The sequence below is a fragment of the Corvus moneduloides genome, chromosome 1 (genome assembly GCF_009650955.1).
Source record: "Corvus moneduloides isolate bCorMon1 chromosome 1, bCorMon1.pri, whole genome shotgun sequence".
Classification (NCBI taxonomy): Eukaryota; Metazoa; Chordata; class Aves; order Passeriformes; family Corvidae; genus Corvus; species Corvus moneduloides.
In genome coordinates, this window is record NC_045476.1 from 105435356 (window position 1) to 105463255 (window position 27900).

General features: G+C 37.3%; 1 protein-coding gene across 1 annotated transcript; it reads left to right on the forward strand.

Moving 5' to 3' along the window:
* Window positions 1-5852: 5852 nt before the first annotated feature.
* Window positions 5853-27900, forward strand: LOC116443400 (CD226 antigen-like). Its single transcript, XM_032107597.1, is given in 9 exon segments — window positions 5853-5865; window positions 6308-6401; window positions 6403-6550; window positions 6552-6621; window positions 10792-10797; window positions 19834-19886; window positions 19888-20057; window positions 20059-20156; window positions 27753-27900. Coding segments are annotated over 9 exon segments (768 nt in total). The 3' UTR covers window positions 27869-27900.

The window sequence follows — 27900 nt, forward strand, 5'->3', positions numbered from 1 at the left end:
TCTTATCTCAGCCTGTGATATTTACCTCTTGTGCCTCCAATTCTCTTCTCCAGCCCAATGCAGGGGAGGGGGGAATGAGAGCATGAAATTGGAGAATACCATTCCTAAACCACAACACTGACACGTTTAGGTATTCAGTGTTATGTTAGGGTGACTAGCCAAAAATATAAGTAATTTTCCAGTTCCAAAAATGCAGAAACATTGTCATTTATTAAGGATTCCTGAAGTCATATCCTCTTGCAAAAATTGATTTTTTTTGATTGAAGCATTTTATCATAGAACTATAATTTATATAACAGTGCCTCTTGCAGGCCAGTATGTTTAAGAATAAAAAATTATTGAGAACTTGAGCAGGTAGATTGTATATTATTTACTTTTCTACATTTGGGAAAGCCTTTTAGATTCAATCTTTTTTTACCTCTCTGAATCATCTTTACCAAGATATCCCCAAAATTTGACTGTATTTAATTTACAAATATTTTGTTTCTGTTTGTAGGAATGTTTGATGTCCATTTAACTTATCCTTTGAGGTTAAAGTATATATACTGAAGAATCTTATCCCTTATGTTACTGAATCAGGCATGCCTATAGATTAATCCAGTTTAGGTTGCTTGATTGTTCAATTAGATTAGATGCAGAATAGGAAAAAGCAAACTGAATTATTGTGCCTTTATCCATCTACCACTCAGCCATCCCACTTCAAGAAACATAGAATCGTGCATGGAAAAAGAAGCATTTTTCTTGATGGTGGACACTCATCTATAGAGAAAAAGGGAGTTATGTCCTTTGTCACTGAATGTTTGTTCTGGATTAGTTAACCTGGCTTCTACAGGGTTAGAGCTAATCTACAGGGGTGCTCACAGCAGGTGTGAAATTGCTAAAGCCTCCCTCCCAGCCAACTCGCTTCATTACCTTCACTGAAAAGTCACTGAAAATAAAAAACCTTTTTGGCCTGGCCATTTTCCAGTTGGTCACATTTGCAGGTAAAGAAGTGGTACCTGTGATGGTTTCCCTTCTAGCTGTCTCCTGCTTCACTGCACTGCCACACTCAAGGCTTTTCTTTCTAGTGGTAACAGCTATCTGCAAGAATATTTGCCACTCTTTCTACATTATTGCTACAGGCCTATCTGTTAAATCTGAAATACTAATGAATCATTAAAAAGGGTATTAACATATTTGCTGGCCCTATATGTGTGTCTTATTCTTCACAGTTTTATAGCAATTTCTATTAAAAAACCTCATTACAGAGATTATTTTGACATGCTTTGAAAGAGCAGCATTCATTACGTATTATCTATGTATTGGAATTTGGGAAATTAATGCACCAGGAAATGAAATGACTCAGCCAGGGTCTCTGAAGATGTATGTTCAACTCATGATTAAAATCCAAGCTGTAGATCTGCACTGTGTTTGCTGCACAATCTTTTTTGCTGGTTATCTTTTGGTTTTTGTTTGGTTTTTTTAAATCACATCCTACGGTTTTACATTAAGCTGGAAAATGCCGCTGTGCTGTTTTTGTTGTCAAACTGTAATTGGCATTTAGCTTGTTTGTGAGTGTTCCCTCCCTTTACTTTGGGGTTCAAAGGATGGAGAGAAACTGGGATAACTGGGAAAGAAGAGCCAGGCTGTGGGGAAGGATGAGCAGAGAAATGGAGAGGCAGAGAACTGCTCAAGTGATGGAGTGACAGTGAGATGTGCTACTGAGCTGAGCAGCTACTGCTGCTGCTGCTGTTGTGAGTCTTGTATCCACGAATGGTCAGAGATAGGTGAATTTTCCCGCCTTTCGGTGCAGGCGGGGTCGGCAGAAAAGAGGGTTAGAGGTAAGGGAGGAGTGAGGAGAGGCTGTGAGGGAGCTGCACATTGGGCTTTCCCTCACATTGCCTGTTCTGGTATGCCTACTGCCCAGGTGGGTAGTGTGGAGATGGTACGTATTTATCTTTTTATAGATTACATCTTCTGTAAAAAGTTGATGTTTTATGCGTCTGCTTCCCAATTATCCCAGTGGAATCAGCTTTCACAGTGCCTACAGCTTTCTGATTTACGGCTTTCAGATGTGTTGCCCTCGTCTCTCTGGGGGACTTGTACTGATGTCCAGAGGGGACTTCAATTACAGCCTTTAGGGGGAGACCCAGTTATGCCCTGGTTACAGAATATTTTTTTAGCAGGCATGATGAGGGATCCTGTCCTTGGGGCCAGCTGCTCAAGAATTCTTGACATTTGTAGTAATTGTGTCTGTTGTAGAGCAAATAAATGTCTTTAGACATCAACATATCATCAATACTTAGTCATCATGTGGGGCTAAAAATTCATTTCTTAACTTCTGTTTTTCTTTCAGTGCCAGATGGAGAGAAATGAGCAAGAGATTCAGAGCAAAAAAATTACAATTTATCTATATAGACAGATAAGTGAAGAATAATTTTCATTTAAGGGAATATGTCTTCATTTTGGAGACTTTCTGCATATATCTTAGCTTTAGTTTGAGAAAACAGATGTGTGAAAAATTTCATTTGTAATAATAATAGTAAAGAAATTAACATATGTTTATATTTTTCGTTCCGCTTTCAATTATGTGGAACACCACTCATCTGTAAACTACTATATGCACATGTATTATTGCATAAAGGATAATATTTCAAATTAGAGAGGTACTTTCTTTTTTTGCCTCTTCTGCAACTGCAATTTGAGAACTGCTAGCCAGGAGGTTAAAGATTTAAATGTGGGATCTATATAGCTCCAATGCAGCAGACTTAAAGGCTGTAGTGCCACAGAGCATCCAGGAATCTGACCAATTTGACTCATAAATCCTTTCAAATACAAAATCTGCAGTACAGTATCTGAAGCTTCCCATTTCCTGCTTTTCTTATCAGTAATGCTTCTGTGTTTCCTGAGACAAGCTAAATGTAAGTTAATCTTTTGATCTCTTTGGAAAGATAACTTTGTTATGCAAATAAAATGAGGCTCAGTCTCCAGTTCAATTCTCTTCCATTTAGATTTTTATACTGAGCATCTGATGGACTACTGACTATCTAGGTGTACCTGTGAATCCAGATTTTGGATTGTCCATGACAATTTGAATTGCTCAATTAAAATATAAGTAAGTAATACTCTTAGAAAATATGAAGCTGCTTAAAAAAACTGTGTCCTGTTGTAAGACTTTATTAATCCTCAAAGCCTGCACTTCGGTGAAGTTCCAGTCCTTGAGGAAATTCCCTGAATATTGACGTAATTGGAATAAAAACAATTCACAAATGAAGAAACAAAGTCAATAAAAATTTTAATGAGGAGGCAGTTGTGTTAAAAATAATTTGGAAAACTAAGCTCAGGCTTTTAAGAAAAGATTTTGCATAAAATATTTTTCTATATTTTAAGAATATTTTTGATTTGTAACATATCTGGTGAATCTCTGAGGGTGGTGAGGCACTGGAGTAGTTTTCCCTGAAAAGTTGTGGGTGTCCCATCCCTGCAAGTTTTCAAAGACAGGTTTGATGGGGCTCTGAGCAAATTGGTCTAGTGGAAGGTTTCCCTGCCCATGGCAGGGTGTTGGAACTAGATGGTCTTTAAGGTCCCTTCCAGCCCCAAACCATTGCATGATTCTGTGATTCTATGATTCTATGAATTCAAGGTATTCAACTTCCTCATAAACAAAAACCCAATCCTGTTTAGGGCAATACAGTATCTGCAACAATTGCACTTACCTGCAATTGTGACCATGATTTCACACACAGGAAAAAATAGGAAGTCACTTGTAAAAGCAAAAAAAAAAAAAAAAATCACAAGGAAAGAAAAAGGAAAAAAAAGGTAAAGGTTTATTGACTTTTCACACTGAAACTCAGATTTCTTCTTGCCCACATAGTCACTCTCCATAAGAGGATAATTAATAAAATATTTGTAATTTCTGTGAAAATTGTTTGTAGATAACAGGAACACAAGAAGCATGTCAGCTTAAGATGATTTACCAAAATCTGAATATCGATCTAATATCGATATCCAACTGAGACAGATAAAAACTCTCTAACAGTTTTGAGTCAGAAAGTGCATGTTTTATTTGGCACCAGGCTCTGCGTGGGATAGCTCCCTAAGACGCAGGCCGCGATCCAAGCAAACATGACACCTTTTATTTCCAAATATTATGACTATCCAAAATACAAATGCATATTCATAGTGTTAGCACCTCCTATTCTCCGCTTCGTATGGAAATGAGCTTACATGTCATTAAGCATGCACAGTGTGTGTTCTGAATTGAGTCGGTGGTCTTGAATTGGGTCAGTGGTTCTAAGGAAGATGAAGTAACTCATCTTCCTCACTTTGACCTTTTTGCCTTTCTGAACTTTAACAATCCTAATTACTTTAGTGACCTCTCAGTTTCCTCTTGCGTGACTTTTGAACAGGTTCCCACCAAGGGAGGAAATTGGTAATTGTCCTTGTTCCATACACCAACTTATCAATGTTTCTATTCCTCGTTCTAAGCACAGCTAAACAAACATGCAAATGACAGATCATCAGTTATTTGGTAACCAGTTACTAACATCTTAAAACACATTGCAGGTCCAGCTCTCCTAACTATTTTAATTAACTCTCACTGGGCCCAAATTCCTTCCTATTCTAACTAATTTCAACTCAGCTAGCCTATAACTAAAATCTTTATGTTTCTTCTAAATCTATGTTTCAAAGAGATTGTGAAGAGTAACATTTATAATTTTTTTCCTAAATTTTGAGGAAAAGACACATTATTATTAATATATTTATATAAGCATATTACCTTTTATTTGTTTCTAAAAGTAAGTACATTCAGGTAGTACAACTTTTTGAGTTAAAAAAGGGTAGAGAATAGAATTTCTTTATTGCTTCATCATTTGGTGGATTCTGTTTGTTGGCAAGGTAAAGTAGAAATAAGTGTAACTGTAACAATGCCAAATTACAGTGGCAAAATGGAGCCATTGGAAACATTGAAAACCATAGAGTTATTTAAGTTGGAAAGGAACTCTGTGTTGTATTATCCTAAAAGATGCCTAGTGTTATACAGATAAATACATGTAGATTCTAATTTCCAATCAGGTTGTTGCATTTTGGAAGGTGTTTTAAGCAGCTCTGGTGCTGAGTCCTGCTCAAGCTTGTGCCAGGCTATTACTCACCTGAAATATTAACTTCTATTGTCAGCTTTTGTTCAAATTACAGTTATTTATTCATTAGGGAGTTCTAATGGATTGATTCAGACTTAGTTTTGACTTCAAATTAGTCATATTGTTCTAATTTCAAAGAGCTCCATAAAACTATGGTTTGCTGAAGTGCAAAAATTCCTGCAGTTGTCCCAAGAAAAACCCATTAAAAATGTAAGAGTGAGGCTTGTTTTGACAAATTTCAGCATGAGTCATGAATACTCAGGATTCTTACACCTTTGAACAAGAATTTTCAAGCTGCATAATTTTGATCCCAAAATAATATCTCATGACATATTATTGCAAATAAATTCTCAAACCTTAAGATGTTACTTTTTATAACTAGTCACAGACTTATGACCCATAGAAACTGTCTTATCGTCTCTTTAGATTTTGTACTCCCTGAATAATAGATAAATGTTGAACTGGGGTGTCTGAAAAAAACCAGTTCATTTTGGATACATAGCATGGAAAATTCTGTTTTCTTCTGGTGATGAAGCCTAAAGACCCCTGCTTCATCAGTTATTATAGTATCCATGCATCTTGCTATAGATTCATTAATAATGGAAACTTTTTTCTGAGGTTTATTTTGATTGGAATTTAGACAATTTCTGATGCAACTCCACTGAGGCCTCCAACCTGGTGTTTCTCAGAATGTGAAAGTAAAAAGCACGTAGTGATTTTCCTATTCCAAAAATGAAAATATCCTGTGAGAGGGGCACTTGATGTGCAGAGATTGAATAAAATCATGTCACACTGTAGTCACTGATTCCATGTTCTTTGAGAGGGACCACACAGTTCTTTTTATTTATGGCCTCTTTTTATTTATGGCCTCCAGCTTTGTGGAAGCAAGGTTGCTTTCTTATTCCTTGCTAGCAGCTTTCATTTTTTTATCATATCACGACAGTTATGATCACAATTCACAAGTAGGGCTTGTACGAATTTTAATGGCTCAGTGATATTCACAAATGAGAAGTAAAAATAATTTGTAGGTTTTGGGTTTTTTTTAATCAAACTTTTTTTTGCAGTGTTTTGCTTGTAGTGTGCCAAAGTTGTTTCTGGGCTTCTCTGTAAATTTAATTTTTAATTATGTTAATTCTGAAACTGAATTTCTGTGTGTGCTTTAGCCAACATGGAAGCATAGTTTGCAGATTCATCTGCAAAGCTTACTGAGAAAGTGAAACTGCAATGCATGTATCAAAAAAAAAAAAAAAAAAAAGCTGTGATAATCCAGACATCCTGGATGAAATGTAACTCATAAGGAAAATACAGCTGTCTTGCATTCAATCTATGGCATACATACCAAAGACAAGTACGATAGAAGAATTTATTTTGAAAATAGGGACAAGTCCTTATCCTTCATCAAGACCACCTTGGAAGATGATGATCTCCATTAGAACTAACAGTTTCTCCATTGTAACTAACCCAGATGGAATTTTGAAAAAGGGAATAGAAATTGCTCAGAGTAATAGAAATTGCTCGGGTTATCAAATATCTCACTGTTTTTTAAATTTCAGATATATGCAAGACAGAAATCTATGCCAATTCAGGGAGCATCTGGCATTGCAACTTTTTCTTTAAAAGGAAACTTTTTTAAAAACAAAAAAGGGAAGAACAAGAGAAAGAGGTCTAGCTATGCCCATGTAGTTTCTGTGTAGCTGTTCATGTACTTTCTGAAAACTCTGTAATTACCTGACCACTCATCCAGTTTGGTTTCCCTTTCAACCCTGTGACTAAGAGGAGGAAGAACTCTTTCTAGTAATTTTCCATTCGTGCCTATTCAACATGGGTCAACTGAAACCTGAAGACTTAGAAGAATCATTATGTACATATGAATAGAATGTACATGTATATGGAATAGCCTTCAAAAGATAAGCAGCTTGTCTTATTGTTTTGTTGATTGTTAGTCTCAATGTAGAAAGATTATACTCCTCTTTCCCATTCCCCAGAGTGAAAATAGATGCCATTCAACATTTGATTGTATTTCCCAGCTAGGAAATAAAAGATTGAAAGGAAATTTCGGTTCCTAGCATTTGAAAGACAAGCAAAACAGACCTCTTATTTGGTTCAGCCCCACCTGACTTCTGGCAGTGCAAAGCCCTTATTCACAAAGGGTTCATTTTCTATAAAATTCTGAAAGTTAGATGCAGTAGAGATTTGGAAGCTCATTTAGTTCTTTTTCTGGCCAAAGCAGCATTGATATCAGCTGTTTGTTCCTGGATGTCTCTGCTAGAGTTAATCTGAAATGATGCAAGAAACAAGGCAGTCACCTTCCTGTGGGATGTTCCTCTTCAGTCCAACATCTCTATTAGGCAATCACCTTACAGGTTTGGGTACCCTGTAAACCACACAAAAAGTGGATTTTGTATCAGAGGTAAGTTTTTTTAAATGATTCTGTAGAGTTCAGTATTCTCAGTATGTGGGATTTCTCTCTTGGTTTGAGCACACTAAAAATGAAACCTTAATCAACAGCAAATCCTTCATGTTTCAAGTATGTCTATTTAAATCAACTACGAAGGGGGATTATAATTTTGAATAGAAATTAATCCTTTTCCATTTAGAGAATCAAGATTTCTGAGAAGAATCCTGTTCATCTTCTGGTAGACATGTATAAACACAATCTTTATAAACCCTGATCTGAAAAGAGTGAAGTGTATCACCAGTGAAGATAAATATTACAGCTTCAGTCTACACTGCAAATTAAATACGTTATTAAAACCAGAATCTAGAGAAGGCATTTATTTATGAAGTAGTTCTAGCAGAACTGTTGTCAGTCGGGCTTTATCTTACTTTACTAGCACCTTAGTCAGTACCAAGTATTTTAACTCCTGGATGACATCTTGCTATGATTAAATAAACAGTAAACTTCAAATTCACATCCATGTAGCCAGTATTTTAGCTTGCTGCTGACACCACATATATATTTTTTTCTTCTTTGTCTTCCAACCTGTGAAATTAAGACATTGATGTTCATCTTTAAAGTGGTTTTTTTTCTTCACTGGGGTAAGAGTGTTGAGAAAGCTGAGTGTTAGTCTCATAATTTTCCTGTATATGGATCTTGTTCTAAAAGATTAATGTAAAAAATAATTGAGGTCCTGGTATATTAAGTGCTTTTTAAGGTGTCTTTTTTTGATGGAATAAAGAAATCTGGCCAACATACTAGAATGATCATTTTGTAGGTAGTTAAACTTTTTTCCAATTACAGTGTGGTTTTTTTGGTTAGGATTTATAAATTATTGATTCCCAATAGTCATTACTTTTCTAAAAGCATTAATTTATCTGCAGTCCCCTAGCCAAATAAACAACTCACTGCAAAATCTGTTTCTTCTGTTTATAACAGTTAATCAACAAAACTTTAATAGACTAATTTTTTTTCTTGTGATTTGCATGGTGTCTAATGGTTTGTTCATGCTTTTAGTGTTAAATATTGATTGGCTAAGCTAAAGCTGTGAAGTGTCTGCCTTTAAAGCATGCAACTTTGTGGGCACATATTCAAAATGAAACTTAAGCTTGCTCTGTAAATAGGCACAGTAAAGTTAAGTAGGTATTATTGAGGTTTTTGTGTTAATCAAAACTGAAGTCTGGTTTATAATTTAAATCACGCTACCAAGGCATTGAAAATTGCCAGGATTTATCTATAATGACCTGTTACTGTTGGACACAAAGATATTCCTGCACCAACTTAAGCAGGTAACTATGCCATTGAGGAATCTGCAGTGCATACTTCAATGAAGGCTGACAGCAGAATATAGATGTAGAATATATGACTGGCTTTCAAAATTTCCATTGAAAGGAAATAGCAGAAATAAATGGAAATAATGCCATATGGCATTATGCTCGTGATGGAGATTTCTTAAGTAGACTAAATGTGAAATGTTCTTCACATGTCAATCATATCTGCTGGCATTTACATAAATTTGAATAAAGTATCTTGGATTAACTTTTCTGTCTTGCAAAACAATGAATATTTCTGCACTCAGTCTGTTCAAAGTTGCACTAATGCTCCATTCCTGGTAATCAACAGAGGTTGTGAGTCTGATTCTGCTTTCCCAGGTGCTTTGTATAATTTTTAAAAGTACAAATACCAAGTGAGTAAATTTGGTGTGATTCTGATTTGCATAGTTCGTATCCTTGAGTGCTGATGCTTAATGAGTAAAGATTTCAAGGAGTGTCTAATGGTCACAGCAGTGTCACTAGATCCAGAAGCTCAAGTGGTAGCAAAGCCCTGCCGCTACAAGATCAAGATTTAAAAAAGGTTGGGGATCATGGCTTGCTTTTCAAAACAAAAACAGAAATAGGAGAAAGAAATCAGGTATTTGAAAAACATTAAGCATGTTTTTCTTAGTATTTTGACAATATCTCTATATATTTCCCTTTAGAGTGTCTTTATAAAAAGGCACTCTTTCATATGTGATAAAGACTCTGTTGAGTGAATAAGAGATCACAACAGATTTGTAGTGTAAGAGGAGTCAAAATAATACTGGAGAAATTCTGTTTAGGGCTCTCCTTGTGGCTGTGTGGTCACAGAACAGCAATTTACCCCACTGTGGTCTGGGTGGGGTGAACACAGTTCTTTTTCAATCAGGGACAAAAGTGAGGGGAAAATTTAAATGGCTGAGCTGGCATAAGGACCTGAGATCCTAGGAGACCCAGGAGACTATAACTTTCATTACAGAGATCTCGTCTTGGTGTATTATCCTCCTTGTTGGCAGATGGAAGACCTTAGAATTGGTGATAAATCACCACTTATACAAAATTTTTGATGCAATTATTCTAGTGATTTTTTTTTTTCTTTTTACTAGATGTGGTCTTAGCTTAGTCCTGGAGATTTATCAGAATATATAATAAAAATTTGAAGACATATATTGTTCCTTTTGCCTTGAATTTTGGCTGAAGGTTTCCTATGGCATTTGTGAAATAGGTGAGAGAGAACCCTTGCAGTCTGCACAATGTTATCCATGCTTTCTTTACAGTTACTGAAACAGACTGACAGAAAAGAAATAATATTCAGGATATTATATCAGAAACTTCACATGTTATGTAGCTACAGGATATTCTTACAAGTGGATACAGTGCTGAAATCCTGCACCATAATTTCAAAGAACTTGAGAGTTCGTGCTGCCTCTTTTACACATGAATGTATGGGTAAAGAACACTCTAGTTATCCCACAGGAAGGTACTTGCCAGCTGGGTGAATCTGAGGCTTCTTTTTTTCCCTTCCTGCAGAGTGAGCATATATCCAACAGTTTTCAGAACTGAATTCAAGGGACTTTTTTTTACCATCAGTGTTCCCACATTTTATGAGTCACAAATCCTCCTGCACTAAGCAGACAAAACTCATACTTTCAGCAAAGAATTCTTTACATATTTTCTAAGATTATGTAAGAATAGTCAGTATCTTTATTCCATCATTTTTAATGAACAGTTTAAAAGTGATCTGTAGTTTCTTATGTACAATGCTTAGGGATGTATGTCTGAAGACTGATTTTAAGTTCAGTATAAAATGTGAGGAGCAGAGATTGAAGTCACTACTAATAGAAGAAGCATTAGAATTGGAGATGTCACACAGGAATTGTTGATCATCTAAAAGATGTTAATTCATGCACTTGCTGCCTGGAAGAAAAGGTATTTGAAGCTGCAGGTGTTGAAACTTTAATTTCAAACGGAAGAGTGTAGAGAGACCAATGCATTTGGACAGGGCTGTATGGACGTGCATCTTTAACTTTCCATCCCAGGTGATCACTCAAAACGCATTAAACAACTGTGACATTTCACCAGTTGCCAGCCATGTATCTAACAGCTGCAAAGCAGCAGCAGGAATTCCTGCAATCCTTCTTTCTTTTGTTTTAAACTATTAACTTTTGCAAAGAAATGTATACAGAGAAAGGATATGTTTCTAGTCTTTAGCACATCAAAAAGAAGAACTGAATGAAATTTATGCAGGTGTTGGAAAAAGTATTGGGAAAATTCATTTTTTTCTTCATATGATGTGCATTGTCTTTTTCTGATTTGTCCAGGTATGTGTTTACCTTTGGTCACTTGAGGTATGGATACATTTGTTTACTTCATCCTTTTCCAGACCAGTCTTCAGTCCTTTGGTTCTGTTCTGTTCTGTTAAAGCCATCAGTACAAGAGTTATTCATCTGTGATGGGATTTTTCTAAAGTATGAATAAAGTATCAATTTACAGAAAAAGAGTTTAAGGAATTATTCTGCCCAGGAAATTCAGGTTTTGTCATGTCATCCACTTATCTGCCTGAAAGTTCTTTGTTGTTTTTCAGCCATATTGACTCCATGAGGCATTTTAATGAGGATGTATAAACAGAAAAGCTAAGACAAGGACAACAGACAAATATTGGGTTAAAAGTATTATTTCCGTTAATATCTGTGCATCTAGAACTTAAGACTTCTCAAATCTGAAGTGTATTCCTGTCTTGTTCCCAATCTGGCAATTTAAATTATCCCAATTAGTGATAATTTACATGCAAGATGTCTTCCAGGTCCAGTGCTGTGTTGAACTTAATGGGTTTAATTCAGGCTCCCTGTACAGACACTACACCAAACTTTCTTCATATTACACTCTCATATCTGTGATGATACATGATGTACCATTACTACTTGGTTATAACTTTCTATTGTCATTGCTCATAATGATAATCTTACCTTTTCTGTCTTGCCCTTATGAAAGTATGAAGAATTTCTTTGTCAGCTGCTGTTCTGTGCAATAGTTTTCCCATTTCCAGACCATGGTATTAATGCCTCCTACACAATCACAAACTATCCTCTGACTCATGCCGCATTAAGAAGTACTGATAAGTTCAGCTGGCTTCATGTGCTTCACACATCCTTCCAAAACCACTTGGCCTTATTAATAGTTAGCTCTCTAGGCTGCATTGCTTCAAAATGCAGTAGTCCCTGAATTAGAGTTTTAAAATTTTCATTGAAATGTAATTAGAATATTGATTATTTCAAATTTAACAGAAATGGAAATGATTCAACATAGGCAAAAACTGTCTTAGAAGCAAAGTAAATCAATTTGTGAAGAGCTTTGTGATGCAGAACTCAATCAGCCAAAATTGGATCAGAGGTCTTAAAACGGACGACAAGCAAATTTACAATACAAATTTAACTTAAAATATAAAATATAATAAACATCATTAGAGAGATCATAAACATATTGATCTACTATGCACCATGCCTTTGCTACACATCTTGATGGAAAGTCAAAAGTCTTCAGCAATGAAGAATTATATGATATATAAACTTTTTAATTAAAAACTGCCCTTTATGGCAGAACAGTGTTGTATGTTTACTTACATTGAAAACAAATGAAGTTATAATTACCTGGAATATTTCTGTCCTGTGTTTGTATATTTGACTTTCAGAACTGTTAATTTTAAGAAGAATTTCTATATTCTTGGAAGGCTCTGTTTATTTTCTCAGGAATTTCATTTCAGTTAGGTGTTAGAATAGTATTAGTTTGACTTTAAAATTTCCATGCTATGCTCTGAGTAGAATGGTGAAAATATTATTTTGATGTTCTTAGTGACTTCTATGTCCACAGTGTGAATTATTCAGAATTTCATAATTTGTTGGGTGTTTTTTGTTGGTTTTGGGGGAAGGTGGTTTTTGTTTTTTTGGGGTTTTTTTTTTTTTTTTTTTCTGTTTTAATTGGAAATTGTGGGGTTTGGGGCTTGTTTTTTTTTTTAAATTTGTGGGTAAATTTGTGTTTCTGTCAATCAGTGACAATAGACCATTTTCTCAGGGGATATGTTTTGCAAGAAACTGAATAAGAATGGAAGTTCATTAATAGAGTATTTAAATGCCAGATGTACCATGAAGTACTCCCATTTTTTAAATAGAGTGATCAACCTCTTCTGTGATAGCAGAGACAGAGCTTTTCTATTCTTGGCTAGTGTGATGATATCCATGCCACTCAGCACTTACTTCTATATTAATGCTCTTCTGCCTGCCAAGAGCAGCACGTTGCATAGCTTTTTTTCAAGTCCCTATTCACCTGAAATAACTTGCTTTCTATTTATCTCTGTCTCAATTCAGAATGTGATTCATAGGTCTACAGTGAAAAATTATCAGACTTTTAAAGCACATGGAAGCAAGAACTAATCCTGAGGGATCTTCATTCTTTGGCTCTTAGATGCTGAGCTCCCCAGAGCCAGAATTATCTCTGTATCTTACATGGTGTCAGCCAAATTGTCAGCACCTAATTAGAAAGCAAGAGGATGGAGACAAGTGAAGATGCCTTTTTCACACTTCTGCTGTGATTATTGACCTGTTAAATGCTGCTTTTCTTACTTTTTGTCTTTTATGATGAACTAAAGATTGGATACACCTTCAGTATAAAACACTAAAAGGAAAGAAACCAAACCAGTTGGGAGTACAAGAGATATCTCCTCTTCCTTTCTGAAGGAAAAGCTTAGATCAAAAGGAATTGTGGAAAACTCAGGCTGGAAGAGACATTGCAATTTCATCTGATCAATCTCTGCCTTCTGGGGCAGGAGAAGCATATCCTTAATGTGTCTGAGGAATTCCCATGTTGAATATGTATGGCTAAAACTTGTGAGGTCATACTACAGCACGTAACCAGCCTTACAAGGAGATTTTTTTCCATTATATCAAACCTAGATATCTCCTGGTTAATAATGACTTTATTAATTGTAGTCCTCGAAAAAAAAAGAGAAAGAAAGTGTCATATTACTAGCCTTCATCCTTCATTTTTTTGCCCAGAGAAGTTGTGGATGCCTCATCCCTGGAAATGTTCAATGCCAGGCTAGCTGGGGCTCTGAGCAACTTTGTTCAGTGTAAGTTGTCTCTGCCCACTGCAAGGGGGTTGGAACTAGATGATCTTTAAGGTCCCTTCCAATCCAAGACATTTATGATTCTGTGCTTCTGTGATACCTCTGCACTAAACACAGTTCTTTCAACTTTTCTTCTCAGTTCATGATTCTAGATTTAATCAGTTCTTGTTCTCATCTGACTTTTCTCCCGTTTGTGTATAACCTTATTTTAATAAGATAAATAGTATGAAGTCATTTTTCACATAAGGTCTTACCATTGCTAAATGAAGCAGAAAAGTGCCTCTTTTGTCTTGTATATAACTCTCTGTTGACATACTTGAGAAAATTTTTCTTTTGGAAACAGACAATGTGATTACATTTTCAATTTTATTTGGCTAGCAGTCAGAGCATCCAGATCCTTTTATTCATCTCTGGGGAGTTGTTTTTACTTTTTTTCTCTCTTTTCTTCTTTTTAATTCTTACCATTTTGAATGTTCAGTTAGTTACTAAGAATAATGATACTATTATGTACTCTTGGTTACTTTGTTTGCATTGGAATGTGCTATGTTAAGGAAGAAATTGTAATTCAGTACCTGTGAGGATGGCTGTGCTTTTATCAAAGTAAGATAAAATTAGAAGGCTTGTTTTATATGTTCCATATGAGCATTGCTTTGATGAACATGTGTCATCGGGCTACTATAGCTGTTATCTGACCTCCATCTGTTTTGTGATAATTTGGGGATGACTCTCACTTCTTGTCTGTTCATCTTCTGACCCATCCTGCTCTCTGGGGAGACCTGCTGCTTGCCAGGGTAGACTTTAGGGTGCTGCAGTGAGACTGCTGAGGCTTGCCCTGCTGCTTTTTCACATGTACACCAAAGACCGGTCCAGGAGGGAGCTGGAGCACATCAGGCATGACTGCATGGTGCTAGAGGGCATGATCAAGGACACCAGCCACTTCTTCTTGATTCTGCTGAAGAAGGGAAAAGTCCTGGGAAAAGAGGACAATTCTGCAGGCCAAGACTGAGTTGCATGGCTGGTGTCAACAACATGTTGCCTTTTATCACCATGGGCTTTTTTACTGATCAAGGAATGCTAGAAGGATCCACCTGAGCACCGGGGCAAAAAGCATCCTTAACAGATTGGTGAGGGGAGCTGCAATAGGAAAGTGAGACAACCCACATGTGAGTGAGGAAGTGGACAGGGTTGACAAGCAAATGGTGTACAATTATATGGACAGGAAACCCCCTGAAAACAAGAAAACAGGGCACAAGGATGACTATTCCAGTTATGCCTACACAAATAGGGAAATGCAAAGGGGGCACAAGTGGAATCTAATGGGTTAAACTTTTTTTTTTGAGGGCAAGTATTCTTCTACCTCTATAAGCCAAAAATACTTCATCTTCTCAGCTACTCTTCCATAATTTTATGCCACTGTAGCCACCACTTGGAAATTCAATTTAACTAAAGTGTGGTATTATCTCTCCTATCCAACATAACTTTTGTGACACCCAGTAGTTAAATTCAGACCCAAGAGTTTTGCAACTTTGTTTTTTGTTTCCCACATTGTAAATGTGGTGGATGAAATTCTGAGATAATGCAATTTGGAAATCATCACAGGATGCAATCGCATGGGAAAATAGAAAGTCTACAGTGACAGCTTTAAAGTATTCACAGTTAAAGAGATAGTTTTAATTTGTCTAGGATGGACTGAATAATATTTTATTTGGGGAAATACAAATTAACTTATGGAATGAACAGAGGCTATGAAAAGCAGAAAATAAAAGGAATTACATATTCAGGTAGTTAAACTTCCAAATACTCTAAAGGAAATCACTAATGGATGATTACTATTTAATGTCTGAAATGTTCCTATCTGCAGAAGCTTCTGCTGCTGCTTATATTTCTAACGATGAACCTTTCTTTCAGCTGGCCTGTAAGACAGGAATATAATCTAGAACTTAATAAGGACAAAAAGAAATGTGAAGGAAACTTTTGGTAAAAAATACAGATAATATATTGATTTCTTCCATTTTCTTACCTGGTACCAAGCTGCATAACAACCTCATTATGAAACAAACTATGTATTTCCTTCTTCTCCAATATATTTTCAGCCCATAAAACAATCCATTCAAAGTAATAACTAGGATCAGAGAAGCCAGACAGCAAATTCCTGGTAGTGTATACTTGTGCTACACTCCTGTATGTTATATGGGTGTTATATGACTTCTGGGGCTGGGCAGCTTGGGTTCATACCCTGTCTATTGCCTGTGGCTTTTATTCTTGAGAAACACTGGTTCCAATAGTCATCCTTAGGATGCAGCTTGATTTTTCACACCCTTTCCCTTCCCCTGTCCCCTGCCTTTTTCCTTCTTTATGGCTTAAACCATGATATCCTCTGCTCTGCCTGTCGTCTGCCTCTGAAGAGCCTTGCGGAAGGTGTGAGTAGCTGGGCACAAATGCAGTGCACACATACAGGCAGGCTGTGACATGCAGTGTCTCAGCATAGCATTTCTCTGCCTTCATCCACTCTGAGACAGCATGGGTCATTAACACAGAAATATACCTCTATATTTCTGATATTTGCTTTCCAAGAAAAATGTTGAAAGCTTATATATTTTAAAAATATGAACGCTTGCACTTTTTCTCCTTTAAATATCTAATATCAGATAGACATAGGTACAACTGCAAAATATGATGAGATAACATGCTGCCAAGGGGTTGGTGGAGGATAACAAGCATGTAAGCACTTCCTCACTAAGGAGAGGCCTATGGACCTATCCTGAGTGCTGTCACCTCCTCCTACTTTCTGTTCAGGAAGCAAGATAACCTGACCATGGGCAGAGCAGGCAGCAGCGGCAGGGTCTGGAATGAGCAGCAGGAAGGCAGAGTCTATTTTTATCAGATGCAATATAAATTTTTATTTAGCATTTCTGAAATGTTCACACATGGCGTGTCACCTTGAGCTGTGCGTGTGCAGGGGTGAAGGTGTGTGGGTGTATTTTTCCCATAGAAGTGTTTCTCGGAGCGGGAGGTTTTCATCCCACACATACCAGGCTGAAAGCAAAGAAACTGTGTTTAGAAAGGTGCTAAATAAAGTAAGTGATTGAACAGAGAAGGAGGATGAAAGAACTATGATGATGCTGCTGTCAAAATAAAATGGGACAATTGCTTAAAACAAAAGCCTGGAATATTTAAGTGTACTTAGAAGATTTAATTAGAACTATGTAGGCCTGATTTTCCACTGTTTGTGCCTTACATAATCATATAAATTGTTCAAGGTACCATATTGTAATAAGGGGAGACATTTACTTTATTCATCAAGAGTGAAAATACATTAATGTTGCTGCATATTTTCAAATAAAATATATATGCAAACAAACAAACAAAAAGTCATGATGTGTGTGTTTGAAAATGGCTATGATAGAATGTAGAGCAGCCAAGAATCTCCAAACTGTTTCTATTTTAATTTGGCTGTTTGTACCTTGTTCTTACTATTAACATAACATTTATTTTTTGTATACCTGCAAATTATACAGTTATATCAAGATTTCCATATGGAAATTCTTCAAGGAATTTGCAAGGCAACCTTAGCTTTGTAATGTACCTGTTATAGTATACTACAGTGTTGTAATATATATTATTGAGCAACTGGGATGTATTGTTTGGCAAATATAACACAAGAGTTAACTAACTAATTTAAAGACAGAAGGGATTTTCATCACTTTGGTGGAAAATGTTTTATCTCTTTGTTCCCAGTTGACCATATGTGCAATGTACAATTTTCTAGCAAATATATGGCAAAGCAGCAGGGAAGAAGGGTGGTTGTTATAAGGTCCTTTGGGTGACCTGTCATTTGGGTCAGGTGGGAATGCTCTGGAAACTGGCAGGTAGCATCATCATACACAAAATTCCCTATTAAGCATGTTTACATAGGAGAAACACCTGGAGTTCAGGGTGGCATTGTAATAAAACAAATAGGACAGCAAGGATGGACTCAGGAGAAGATGGGGAGCCATCAATGCTCCTGAGGGGAATGTGGGTAGCAGTAGAGCTTGCTCATAGTGGAAGACCAGAGCAAAGACTGCACAAGGAAGGGCAAGATTTCTTTGGCAAGAATATGTGGTTTATTGTAAAGCAGGCTGTTGCTGGAAGCTAGTGGTCTGAGGAAAGGATCTAACCTCTAAGAATACGGTGTTCCAGGGCGAGAATGGGTTTCGATCACTTTTCTTTTACCCCTCTTCCCTAGCAGATCTGAATGAATCTGCTGATCTGCATCTGCTAGGTATAAAAAAAATTACCTGATTTAATGTAGTGAATTTTGAGGGACTGCACTTCAAGGAACATATTTTGTGAGTGTAGAGTCCCATCAAAGCAGTCATTCAGTCTAATTTGAATAATACTTAGACTTCCATGAGCAAATTCTTGCTGGAATTTGCATGATAACTTAAATGATTATCCAGCACTGGCAGTCAGCTTGAGTAATAGAAATTTAGCTGTCTTTGGCAAGCTGTGTAAGGAGTTAATTAGCTGCGCCGTGTTGTACCTTCTGTTTGGTTTAGTGAATTTATCTCTCTTCTATCCTTGTCTGTCATTAACTTTCAGTCTCCTTGATTGCAGTCTACATGGATCTTCAAGTTCTTCATTAATTATTTTAGGTAAACTCATTAGACACTGTTCCTTTTGTCTTTCTACATCTCAATGTTTTAATTGTATTTCTGGTCTCCAAGGGCAGAGGGAATATAATTTTTCTGTGCTATATTCCTTTGATAAAAAATTGCAGGCTAGACTTCTTTACTCACTGTTTCACAAAGACTGAGAGACTCTCTGAAGTTACAGACTCCTACAATGGAGTCTCCATTCTGTCAACATGAATGGAATCACTTATTTCTAGGTAGACTACTTACCTTCTAGTTGTTGCCTCAGATAGAGACAAACACATTAAAAATATATAGTAGTGACTTTTTTTTACTTAAAACCACCTAATTTAAAAAAATTTCATTAAAGAACTTGAAAGATTGATCCTTTTACAGTGTAAGAAAAACAGTGTGATCATTAATCTTTTCCAACATTAAAGTCTTCAGCAAGATGACGGCGCTCGTCCTAGATTATGAGATACAGGCATTACAAAGCTGACTTTAGAAATCAGGTGGCTCTGAATTTGACAATCTTTCTATTGCAGACTTTTAAACATTTATTTTCTTAAGTTGTAAACAGTAAATTATATTACTAAAAACAATAACTCAGAGCAAAGGCATTTCAGTCAAAATTATTTAAGATATATCTATGGTTTCTGTGTGGTTGAAGCCTTGAATTTGTCTGGAAGTCTTCTTTCATACCACAAACAGACTATCACACAGGTTTTTCCCAAGAAGAGTGATTGAATGGATAAGAATATTTTTTAATTCAAGTGGTGTGAGGTTTGTGAATGGGAGAATTGCAGTTCTTAGGCCGGAATGTCTTTGAACATAATTTACTAAAGCATGTCCTGAGGGTCACATCAAACCATTTTCTTATTATAACTAGTGCAGAAGAAGAACAAGACTATGCCAACTTTAATTAGATTGGCCCCCTAATTTATGCTGCTGAATATTTGCTGAAACTGCTAATAGAACATTCGTGTACTCAAAGTTTACAGAAATAGCCTTCTTGCAATGTCATCACAGACTCAGAATTCCATAAAGACTGTTTTGTAAACATGCACAAAAAATATAGTCAATCATAGATAGGTATAAATTATATTTTTCAGCATTTCAAATGATTTCATGATCTTTCTGCTGTAAGTCTATTTCATTAATATTTGACGTATTGGAATTGTGGATACTAAACTTCCCTTGAATGAATTACCAGCAGGTTTTTCTTAGGTTTTGTGTTTTTCAACAGATGCTTTTGAAGTGTCTGAGAAACAAAATAATCCCATGTTTACCAAGCCAGGAGGAGATGTTGCTTTTTACTTGCCCTTATAAAATTGGAGATTCAGTGCAGTGAGCAATGTGGGAAAGGATTAAAGCAGATTGGGTAGATATTGTCATTCTGTGCAATTTGTCAGGAAAGCAAAGCTTTGGTTCAGATTTCAAAGAACATACACCAGTGGATTGTTCTGACCAGGATTGTCTTTCAAAACATTACAGCCTCTGACTTTGCAATGTAGTCCCGTGTAGCTGCTGGGAGAAATAAAAACCATGTGATGAGTTTTACTGTGGCTGGTAAGTAAAGGAGAAAATAGTAAATGTTTTCAAAATAGGACCTTCTGAGGCATTAGTACTTTTACCCAAATAAAGTAACTCTTCAATAACAAGTGAGAATTTATTTAAATACCACGTTCCAATTAGCAGCATGTAAAAGATAACAAATTAACAATAAATCTTGTTTGCTCAAAAATAAGCTGGGTTTTAAGCTTGTCTGATCTCATTATAGGATTTTAGACCTGTTTGTGAGAAACTGGTTTGATGTTAAGAATCACAGAATTGAATAGAATCATAGAAAACTGGAAAAGACCGCCAGGATCATCAAGCCCAACCTTTGACTGGGCACCACCTTGTCAACTAAGTCATTCCTGTTGTTTCTTGAACACTTCCAGGGACAGTGACTCCATTACCTGCCTGTTACCTGCCTGGGCAGACTGTTTCAATGCCTGACCACCTTTCCTAATGTCCAACCAGAACATCCCCTGGTGAAGCTTGAGGGAGTCTTTTGTCCTGTCACTTGTTGCCTGAGAGACCAACCCCCACCTGGATACAGCCTTTTCAGGTGGTTGTAGAGAGTGATAGGGTTTCCTCTGATCCCCCTTCACTCCAGGCTAAACAACCCCAGCTCCTTCAGCTGCTCCTCATATAACTTACAAGAAGGAGATGCTTTGGAAGGGGAATGACTGCCTGAGTTTGCAGGAAGAGGTGGGCATTCTCCCAAAGAAGGCACGAGGAGAATTTCCCATCAGCACGTTGTACTGCAGAGCCTCAGGTATAAGACCTGTTCTCCAACAAAGGCAAAGAGCACACTCACAGATGAAAATGTAGATGTTTGTAAACTGGGCTCCACCTTATTCAGGTAAGGGGTTTCCTCCTGGGGAGCTGAGAAGCACTCTAGGTTTTGCTATTACTATTGTCACAGTTTGTTTATAATGGGAGCTACATGTCCCAACAAACAGACCCTTGAAATTTCTCAAACTGTGGGTTGAATTCCGCCTTTACCTCTATTTTCTGTTATGACTCAAAAAAAAAAAAAGAAAAAAAAAAAAAAAAAAGAAAAGACTTGGTTTTGCTTCTTCTCTGTGGAATGCATTTTGGAGACATGATCCTTGCACCACCCCAGACCTTCTTCTGTTGCAGCATTCAGTCCAGCTTTCATTGCTCTGCCCTTGTTCCTGGTGATGCATGAATATTTGGCAGTGTTGTGGCATGGGGTGCAAAACTCCAAAATATGTTTAAACTGCAATATGGTTAATTGAGAAGTGGAGAATGTGCTTGGGAAAAAACATGATGACCTGCTTTACTTTGAATACTTGACCACAAAAATCCATGAAAATGAGCAGAATGTGATAAAAATACAGGAAACAGGACAAAAAGTCCTCATCCCTTACAATTTTAAACAAATTTCAAAATCCTGACTATATTGTTATAATCAAGTATGTCCTAATTGTAGAGCAATAGAAATATTTTCTTCTTACTCCAAGTGCAGTGCTTCTAACACCAAAATGAAAACATATAGTTGCAAAACATACAGTAACCTTCAGAATGATCAGTTCTACCCACACAAACTATTTCTTCTCCAAAAGAAGAGAGTTTATCTCCCATGCTTCTTTTGCTCTTGAAACAAATTCAATTTATGATTTTTAGCCCTAGCAACGGCAGCATAGTTATGGCTGTTTATTAGAGAAAAAACTATATGAACACGTTAAAGAATATGAAGTACAGTATGATTCAGAAAACACTCCATTGTAACCCTTTTAAGCCCCTTCCCTGTATTATTAAGTGCATTTTTGTTGAGTGTTCATTAATTGCAAAGAAAGTGAAATATCAAGGATTTCCTATTATTTCTCTTCAACATTTGGAACCTTTTCATAACACACAATTAACATTTCCAGTGTGATATGGAAAAAACAGTAAGTGCAGAGAAACAACAGGCCAGGCATCAGCTCCCACTGCACCCTGTAACATAGACAGCAAAGTCTCTCAAACTTGTGAGAGACTTACTCTGCTTGATCCAACAGTTGTGGCTAGAATAAACAAACTGCTGCCAGAAACTTGCTGCACTATTTTTTTTTTGTGTATGTTCTACCAGTTCAGTCATGTCATTTTCTTTGGCTTAACATTGCAGCTAAGCCATTTTCCAGCTCAGATTTGCTACCAAACTCTTCCAACACTTTAAGCCTGTTGCTGTGATTCTGCACGGGTAAAGCAATTCTTCTCGCCTTGCCCAGTTCCAGAGTTATTTTGAAATACTGAGTCTAGAAGGTAGGAGGAGAGGAGGAGATCTGCTGTTCAGGTTTTGGGTTGAGAGAATAAGAGAAAAGATAAACCCTTTTTTTTTTTTTAAGCTGTTGCTGAGAGGACCTCAAGAACTTTTGAAGAGGAGGAATCTTAGGTGAAAGGCTGTATTAAGAGCACAGGATTATTTTCAGAAGAGGTAACAGTCCAAAAACTGCTGATTCTGAGAGGTGGCATGGTAGAAAGAAGCAGCTTGCTTATTGTCTAAGGGCGAATGTACTTTTGCAAAGAAAAACAGCATGGAATTCTTGTTAAGAAAAAAGGGAGAGAGGAAGGAATAGGTATTCAAGCATCATGAGAGCAGTTCTTGCAGTTGTATTGATGCCATGAAGATTTTTTGCCTTTTCTTTTATACCCCTGTTATACCTTTTACAACTTCTGTATTCTTAGTGTTTTTTAGCCTACATTCTTAGACTTGTTTGTCAAGCTAGGAGACTAAACATCTTAGAATCTTCATAGTTAGGGATCAGTGTGCCCCAGACCCCAAGGTCCTCTCCAGAACACATTCTGTAAACCAAGATAAAACCATCCAGGAGAAGGTTCCTTGGGGCAGGGGGGCTCACTCAAGCCTTTCATTGGGGAATTTTTGATAGATATCCTAATTAGTAAAATCTATACTGTTACACCCAATCTTTTGGGAGGCAGGCATTGTGGTGTGCATTTTGGTGCATTTGACCTGGATGTGTGTACCTAAGGATCCTTAAACTAAATACCAAAGTAAAATCCCTTTTCCCCTTCTAACCATGTTTGGCTCTTGATTTTAAGACCAGGAAAAGGCATCAGTATCAGTAAAAGTCAGCATGCTGCATTTAATGTTTTTGAATGCTAGTGAAAATTAAATCATGAGATCAATTCAGTATCCCTAAGATTATCCACTCTATCCTGCCAAATATTGTGACTGTTGTTTTCCAGCAACAGGAATTTACAGCTAAAATCAAATTTCTGCAAATATTTTTTGACCTCAAAACCTGGAACACATAAAGCAATGTGTTTGTAAAGTAGTGTAGCTCTTGTTGGACAACTCTTGCAGAAACAGCTGCATATTACATCATTATACAATATGTTCAAGAGATTTTGGATTAATTTCTAATGTGTTCTTCACCATATCTTTCCTTCTAAAAATTCTATCAATATGGAGATCAGTCATGACACCAGATTCCACATATGAACCCATTTTCTGTGTTTTTCTTACCATGCTTTTTTCTTTGAGACAGTCTTTGAAGAAAGGAAGCAGACTTGCAATCCACGTATTTTTTTGGTAGGTGATTGGGAAAGAATGGGACATGTCATATGAAAAGACTGAAGAATTAGCAGGGCTGAAAAAGAAGTACTTATTCCCTCCTGAAAACACTGACATTTTTAGAAAGACTTTCTGAATTTTTTCTCACTTTAGCAGAAAGCAGTGTAGCAAGTTCTCTTGGCAAAGTAAAACACAAACATGTTTTTGTGTGGTCCCACTAGATCTGAAAAACGGGTTGGTAGTTGCATTTACATGTACTTTTAGGGGGTCAGAGTTACATTTCAGTTTGTACTAGGCCTTTCACCACCTTTGCTGTCCTCCTCTGGACACATTCAAATACCTCCACAACCTTCTAAATTTGTGGGGCCCAGAACTGCACATAGTGTTCAGGATGAGATGACACCAAGGCTGAGTACAGCAGGATAATCTTCATTAGCATCCAGATGAAAAGCAGGGAACTACTTGTCCAGTCACTGGTGGCTATCATACATTCCTTGAGAGCTGGAAGGAGACAGCAGTGCTTCTGGGCCATGGGAAATAGACAGAAGATAAGAACTGCAGTAAGGGGGTGAGGAGAACCAGGACAGGAGTGAAATTATCTTCCTTCTTCCTTTATGAAGTCATTCAGTGTGAATGCAAGATATTAAACCATGTCTGTGGGTCTCTATTCAACCAAACGCCGTTCTCTGGGCATGAATGCATTTGTGCTGGATATCTGCCTTTCAGCTGTGGGGAAAATTATTTCAGTGATACCCAGTTAGGATACCATACATGCCAGTCCAACAAGGCACATGACAAAATACATGAAGGTCTTGACAGAGCAGTTTGAATCTCTTGTTAAAACAAATAACTCTTTGTCCCATCAGTGCTTCCTCCTCAAAACCAAAGTCGGTGCACTGAAGGTTGAAAAGTGTCCCACAAAGAAAATTTCACAAACTTGCAGAGAAATACTAATACTTAACAGAAATTGTACTGATGCCGAAAATATACTTAATACCCTCCTGTCAGCATATCACCTTTGTTGAGAACATAAGAACTAAAGAGACACATGACGAGCTTCTGACATGTTTCTGCAAAATCTTGACTGGAATGTTAAAGTCAGTAATTACAAAAGGTTTTGTATAGTTAAAGAAAACAAATGCCTAAGGAAGGTTTTGCTCACTTCAAATGAGAAAAGGCATATGGGCTTTGAGTTGTTGTTGGTTAAAAGAAAAGGAATCTAATGATTTTTCTCATCCAAATTTAACTGACAGCTGATAATCTCAGCTCTCAAACTCATTAACTCAGAGATTATTATCTTGACCTGATAAAACTGAAGGTGAAACTTCAGAAAAAGAAAAATGAAGTCTGGAGCAGTTAAACAGAAGGGTGGAGATGCTGCTGAAATCTGTAACTCTACCCAGATTCACCCACCCTTGATGACAACCAAATACAAGATTTTAAATTTTTTTCTCTTGTTACTTATAGGATGGGTTTTTTTGTATTTCTGTAAGTACTCCCTGGCACAGACAATGATTTTCTCTGGTGGGTAGCATAACAGCTGGAAAAAAAGACATTATAATTTTACCTGAATTTGGAGGTAAGTATATACACCATCCTGTCATTTAAAGTGCACAGGAGCTGAAAACATTCTGGCAGTAGAGTGATTTCATACACAGTTATAATACAAAAGGTGTTGGTTTTTGTTATCAGGCAGCCTTCTCTATAGTGTCACATACCTTCAGCAGTGTAAACTTCTGAGAGAATTTTCTTTCTTTTTTCTTTCCAGTAAAATAGCATTGGATTCAAGGATAAGACTCTTCTGTAATCAGTATTTTTTGTTATCCTTTCCAATGAACACATTAATACTAAAGAGGCGTACCTGAGCAAGTCTCATGTGGTATTCAGGATAGCCAGATAAGAAGCTGTGACCCTTTTTGATCCCAGAGAGGAAAGCCATCTGGTGATGGCTCAGCAGCTGGTTAGCTGGGATTACTGTCATTAGTGATACTGATTGCTTTCCTTTGCCTATGAACTAAGCACGTAACTTTCTTGTCTACTCCAATGGAAGCACTTTCGGGCAGCTGTGGTTTCATTGTAGAGTGAGCAGAACATTAAAGAGGGAGTACACCTGAAGAGAGATTTTAGCTCCCATTCACCAACGATTTGCTATGGATTACCTGTGTGACTTTGATAATTAACTCTGTTCTTTCCTCCCACGTATTTCCTCCAACCTCAAAAATAAGTATTACCTTGCCACAGACTCGAGCACTATAAGAAAAAATAGGCTTATACCTTGAAGCCATTTTTTGTCTGTCTCTACCTCTAGTTATTACAGGTTGCTCTTTAGTTTCATTTGAAGATATGACTCCATTCCAAAGAAATCAATGCATTTTAAGCAAAGTTAGTCTAAGTTTAACTTTTCCTGCCTAGGTTGCAGTTTTCAAAGAAAGCCTTTTTTCTTAGGCTAGAACAAATGAGGCAGACTTCCTGACATCCATCATCAAGGCATGTACAATACTAGGTAATTAAAAAAAGGGGATGAAGATGGGAGAAATTTTTGTGAATTTCTTTTTGTTAAAATGTGAACAGATTTCTTTTTGAATTAGAGCAGAAAATAACTGATACCATTGTGTGCAGTACTGAACAGAAAATCTGTTGAGCACTGAGATGATCTTCCTGGTACTCAGAAAAATGACTTGCTGCCCATGGAATTATTGAATGATTGTTGGGTATCTCTTATGGGACAACATTTACAATCACAGAACCACAGGGTCAGGTTGGAAGACACCACAGTGGGTCATCTGGTTCAACCTCCCTGCTCAAACAGGGTCATCCTGGAGCACATGGCACAGGATTGTGCCCAGACAGTTCTTGAGTATCTCCAGTGAATGAGACTCCACACCCTCTTTGGGTAATCTGCTCCAGTCTAGAGCACCCACACAGTAAAGAAGTTCTTCCTCATATTCAGGTGGATCTTCCTGTGCATCAGTTTCTGTCCATCGCCTCATGTCCTACTGCTTAGCACCACTGAGAAAAGCCTGGATCCGTCAATCTTCTTGGCACCCTCCCTTCAGATACTTACAAACTTACAGGTTGGACTTGGTCATCTCAAAGGTTTTTCACAACCTAGCTGATTCTGTGGTTCTGTGACATTGATGATGTCTCCTCTCAGTCATCTCTTCTCGAGGCAGAACAGGCCCAGCTCCCTCAGCCTCTCCTCATAAAAGAGACTCTCCAGTCCCTTGATCATCTTTGTTGCCCTGTGCTGGACCCACACCAGGAACTCCATGTCTCTCTTGTCTCTCTTGTTCTGGGGTGAGGAGTCCAGAACTGGACACAGCTGTCCAGACGTGGCCTTAATAGGGCTGACTAGAAGGGCAGGATCACCTCCCTTGACCTGCTGGCAGTGCTCTTCCTAATGCACCCCAGGATCCCATTGGCCTTCTCGGCCACAAGGACACATTGCTGGCTCATGGACAGTGAGTTGTCCACAGGACCCCTAGATCCTTCTCTACAGAGCAACTTTCCAGCAGATCAGCCCCTAGCCTGTATCGGTGCAGGAGGTTATTCTTCTCCAGGTGCAGGACCCTGCCTTTGACCTTGTTGAATTTCAGACAGTTCTCTGCCCATCTCTCCAACCCAGCGAGGTCCTTCTGAAGGGCAACACAGCCCTCTGGGGTATTGGCCACTCCTCACAGCTTTGTGTTGTTAGCCAAGAACACTCATTTGAGTAGACTGAGAACTTTTATTAACCATATATTGAGTCACTCATGTATGGACAGCTTTCTCACCAGGGGAGGGAAGGAGATAGAAAAGGATTATACAAAGCATAGTTATTTTTTTTTCATATTGCTGTGCTGTGTTCACTCACCTTTGGTCATCCCAGTCACAACTTTCCTAAGAGCTGGTTCAGCATAACAAAGGCTTTTTAGAAATGAGGAAATTGCTGTAAAGTCTGAATATTGAGCATGAGCTGTCATGGAAAAATGTCTTTATATAATCATTGATTTTTCAGCTTAGTTTGTCATTAAAAAGCTCATGCTGATTTATATTTATACAAAATACCAATTGTATTTATTACAATCATATTTTAGCAACTTGGGATCACAAACGGTTTATTACCTACATAGCTGAAGGGATTTCTGCTGCTGTTTTGCTGTTAGTTTTCCTACTGGTCTTCTGCATCACCACTGCTTGTCACAAAAAGTGAGTAACAAATCAATTTGCATAATATGCTGAAGC